At 40.8% G+C, this 4,197-nt stretch overlaps 1 protein-coding gene across 1 annotated transcript; it reads right to left on the reverse strand.

Moving 5' to 3' along the window:
• Positions 1-3,400: 3,400 nt before the first annotated feature.
• LOC121964339 (gastrula zinc finger protein XlCGF49.1-like) lies at positions 3,401-4,194 on the reverse strand (the record flags this gene model as incomplete). Its single annotated transcript, XM_042514549.1, has 1 exon — positions 3,401-4,194. A coding segment is annotated over one exon (794 nt), but the record flags the coding sequence as incomplete, so codon positions are not given.
• Positions 4,195-4,197: the final 3 nt, after the last annotated feature.

The following is a 4,197-nucleotide window of genomic DNA, read 5'->3' on the forward strand; positions in this document are numbered from 1 at the left end:
ATTTCTGTAGTTATGACATCACTGACAGAGGGATGTCTGCTGTAAATCCCCCTGAGGCAAATTTGTGAATGAGCTTCAGAAATAAAATTGAACTTAACTGGAATGAACTTTTGGAGGCGTGGCACAGCATATTTAAGACTCTTTCAGTGAATCGCAGCGAAAAGTAAAATGACCAATGACATGGCGATCTGAGGTAAATAATGTTAAGGTTAGGCTTTATTAAAAAACATTAATAGCTTTTAGTTGTGATATATATTTTTATGGGGTGTAATTGGGGAATCACCATTTTAGAAAATCAGGTTCTTTTTAAAACTTAAAAATATAAAGTAATTAGTAGTATTTTGACACGTCATGTAGGGGAAAACGTCACAGTACAGCATGTCGTCCAAAATCATAGCATAGCCAAAAGCATATTGTTACGGTCGGACAGTGTGTTACTGGTAAAGTGTGACAGCCTTTTAGGTCATTCTTAAGGGGAGTTAAGCTCCTTTTTTATGTGTCCCTCATACATTTTTTCATAGCTTACATTTCATTATACAGCAGTTAGCTCTGACCAAGCACTTTGATTGGTCGAGAGGCGTTCCATGAGTGCTGTTATACAGTACAACATCACTGAGACTGTTAACCTTTTAACTCTGTAGTATCACTCCGCTTCACAGCTGTTCTAAATCCGTTAATTAGTGTAAGAGTGAAAGTGGGATATGTTTATAGTATGTTGTAAGCACAAGTTCAGACACTGTGTCTTGATCTGACTGGACATGTTGGAGTTACTAAAAGTTACGAGGAGGTCCAGGAGGAGCATCTGTGACGGGTTTCGGTAAACGTTGGTTCACTGGGAGTAAACCAGCTGTTACAGCTGTTACAGTGATGTGCAGTGAGACAGGGACACGCTCGTCTGACACTGTCCACAGCCTGAGAGACACCGAATCACACGCTGTCTGATCCGGGACTGGAGGTGACGGAGGTCACGGCAGTGAGCGGACACACGCTGCAGAGACGAACCGTCTGATCAAACTAACTGGTGTGAATCTCAAAGTGTCCGTTAACAGACTCTGATTTCACTGAAAACACGAAGATAAATGTTGGTGACGCTCAGCAGCTGCTCTGTGCAGAACATGCAGACCGAGCTAACGCAGGTTAGCCGGCAGCCTGCGGGAAAGTGTTTACGTGTTGCTAGGCAACAGCTGTCATGTCCAGCGGCTGAGGAACTATTTGTGTCGGCGGAGCCAAAAAAAAATCGTTAAATAAAGAAATAAATCATAATCTGTTGTCTCTTGTTACTATTAACAAATAAAAGACGCTTGTAGACCTGTTGTATAACAGTAATATCATATATATCATCACTGTGATTACGACTGAATCACGGTGATGATATACAGAACAACATCACGATCTCGAGTGTGATATTACTTAACTAATGATTTACTCAACAGCAAATGAGTGATGACCACTTTTCATACTTTACATTAAAAAACAAAGCTGACCAAAATAAAAGTAACAAAAGAAAGAGAAAGAAAGACAGTTTCTATGCTGTCTTTAATGTTTCTTTCTCTTTTCTCCTGTGTGGTAAAGGAGAGTTTGAGCTATTGAACTTTTTTAAGGTTGTTTTTTTTTTTTTTTTTTAGCATTTTGCCTTTAATTGACAAAACAGTTATAGCAGGAAAAAAGTGAATTTAAATAACTTCATCTTGATCATAAATTGCAATTAATGAACACAATTATCTAAAGGATGCAGATGATGCACATTTAAATATATAGACCATTACACTCTAGTAAAAATGTTTAATAGAGAGTTTAAGAGAGAGTAGGCAGATGTTGCCAATGCTGGAACTTTCTCTGCAGGATCTCGTGCACACTCACTGGAGGACACGTGTATGCTCAGTCAATAGGAGCGTCCTCTCTCTGAAATGACCAGTGATTGGTCAATGTCTCCTGAAAACAGAGCTGACCGGATGAGCAGAAGTCTGGTGTTCTCTCAGTCCACTTGAATTAGAAGATGTGAAAACAGAACGGCAGTGAGCCCCAAAATCTTATTTTGTTTTGTTCACCTTTGTTTAAGGATACTTACTGCCAGATTTCATGTGCAACCATCCCAGCTGTTGTCATACCTTAATGTTTGCATTTCACTGGAGACATGTCCCTAAAAAGGAGGGTTTGGGTCCCGTGAGAACATCACAGCCCGGAGTTGAGGGTGCTCGTTTATACTGGACTTTTTATGAATCCAGACAAACTCCTGCTGTAGATTCACTGTTATCTGGTTGTGATGTGATCTTATCAATAAGCTGTCAGCAGACATACATGACGAGCAGCTTCTGTGAAATCCAGACTGTTGCTAATATAAAATGTTGTCATTTAGGTCTGTCGAGTCGAGCTGCTGGCTGGAGGCTCTGCCTCTCTGTTCGTCTCAGTTTGACTCTGATGAAGCTGTGACGACTGACCACCGACACACTGATGGTCTCTGAGAAGTTTATAGAATTTAAAACTTTGGTCACAAACACTGCATCTGAAGACGTTATCTCCTGTGTGGATTATCATGTGTGCATATAAACTTGCACTCTGTGCAAAGGATTTCTGACAAACTGAGCAGCTGAAAAGTTTCTCTCCTGTGTGGGTTCTCATGTGTTTTTTCAATTTTCCCCTTTCTCTAAAAGTTTTGCCACACACTGAGCAACTGAACGGTTTCTCTCCAGTGTGAATTGTTATGTGTCTCTTCAGATGCGACTTGAACAAAAAACTTTTATTACACACTGAGCAGCTGAATGGTTTCTCTCCTGTATGAATTGTCACATGTTTCTGAAGATGTGACTTGAACAAAAATCTTTTATCACACACTGAGCAGCTGAATGGTTTCTCTCCTGTATGTAGTTTCACATGTCTCTTCAGATATGCCTTGCATAAAAATCCTTTTTCACAGACTGAACAATTGTACTGTTTCTTTCCTGCATGAGTTTTAATGTGTTTATTCAGTGTCCCACTGTCACTGAAAGCTTTACCACAAACAGAGCAGCTGAATGGTTTCTCTCCTGTGTGGATTCTCAAGTGATTCCTTAAACTGCTAGACTTTGTGAAAGATTTCTTACATACTGAGCAACTAAAAGGTTTTTCTCCTGTATGAGTTCTCATGTGTTCCTTCAAATGTGACTTGAAGCCAAATCTTTTCCCACACTCAGAGCAGCTGAATGGTTTCTCACTGACAGAGACAGCATCATTTTTCAGAGAGTTTAAACCTGACTGAGGTTCTCTGGTCTCCTTCAAATCAAGACTGACTTCAATCTGAGCTACAGAAGAGTCTCCAGTCTTGTCCTCAGTCTCTGGTTGTAAATGTGTATCTGGATGTGAGTTCATGGCTGGTTCTGGTCCTCCACAGTCCTCTCCATCAGCTTCTGTTTTAATCTGTTGAGTTGAGCTGCTGGCTGGAGGCTCTGCCTCTCTGTTCTCAGTTTGAGTCTGATGAAGCTGTGAGGACTGACAGTAAACACACTGATGATTTCCGAGGAGTTTATATGAAGTGAATCTTTGCTTACAAACACTGCAGCTGAAGCTGTTATCTCCTGTGTGGATTATCATGTGTGTGTATAAACTTCCGCTCCGTGTAAAAGATTTCTTACACACTGGGCAGATGAAAGGTTTCTCTCCTGTATGAGTTCTAATGTGACTCTTCAGAGTTCCCTTTTCACTAAAAGCTTTATCACAAAATGAGCAGCTGAATGGTTTCTCTCCTGTATGAGTCCTCATGTGCAGATTCAGCTTTCCATTTTCACTGAAAGCTTTACCACAAACTGAGCAATTAAATTGTTTATTTCCTGTGTGAACTGTCATGTGTCTCTTCAGATGAGTTTTCTGCAAAAACCTTTGAGCACAAACTGAGCAACTAAATGGTTTCTCTCCTGTATGAGTTATCATGTGTCGCTTCAGATTTCCCTTGAAGCCAAATCTTTTCCCACACTGAGAGCAGCTGAATAGTTTCTTACTGACAGGGACGTGATCATTTTTCAGAGAGTTTAAACCTGACTGAGGTTCTCTGGTCTCCCTCCAATCATCACTGTCATCAGTCTCAGGTTCAGAAGAGTCTCCAGTCTTGTCCTCAGTGTCTGGTTGTAAATGTGTATCTGGATGTGAGTCCCTGGCTGGTTCTGGTCCTCCACAGTCCTCTCCATCAGCTTCTGTTTCCATGTGTTGAGTTGAGCTGCTGGCTGG

Source organism: Plectropomus leopardus, unplaced genomic scaffold (assembly GCF_008729295.1).
Source record: "Plectropomus leopardus isolate mb unplaced genomic scaffold, YSFRI_Pleo_2.0 unplaced_scaffold15298, whole genome shotgun sequence".
Taxonomy (NCBI): Eukaryota; Metazoa; Chordata; class Actinopteri; order Perciformes; family Serranidae; genus Plectropomus; species Plectropomus leopardus.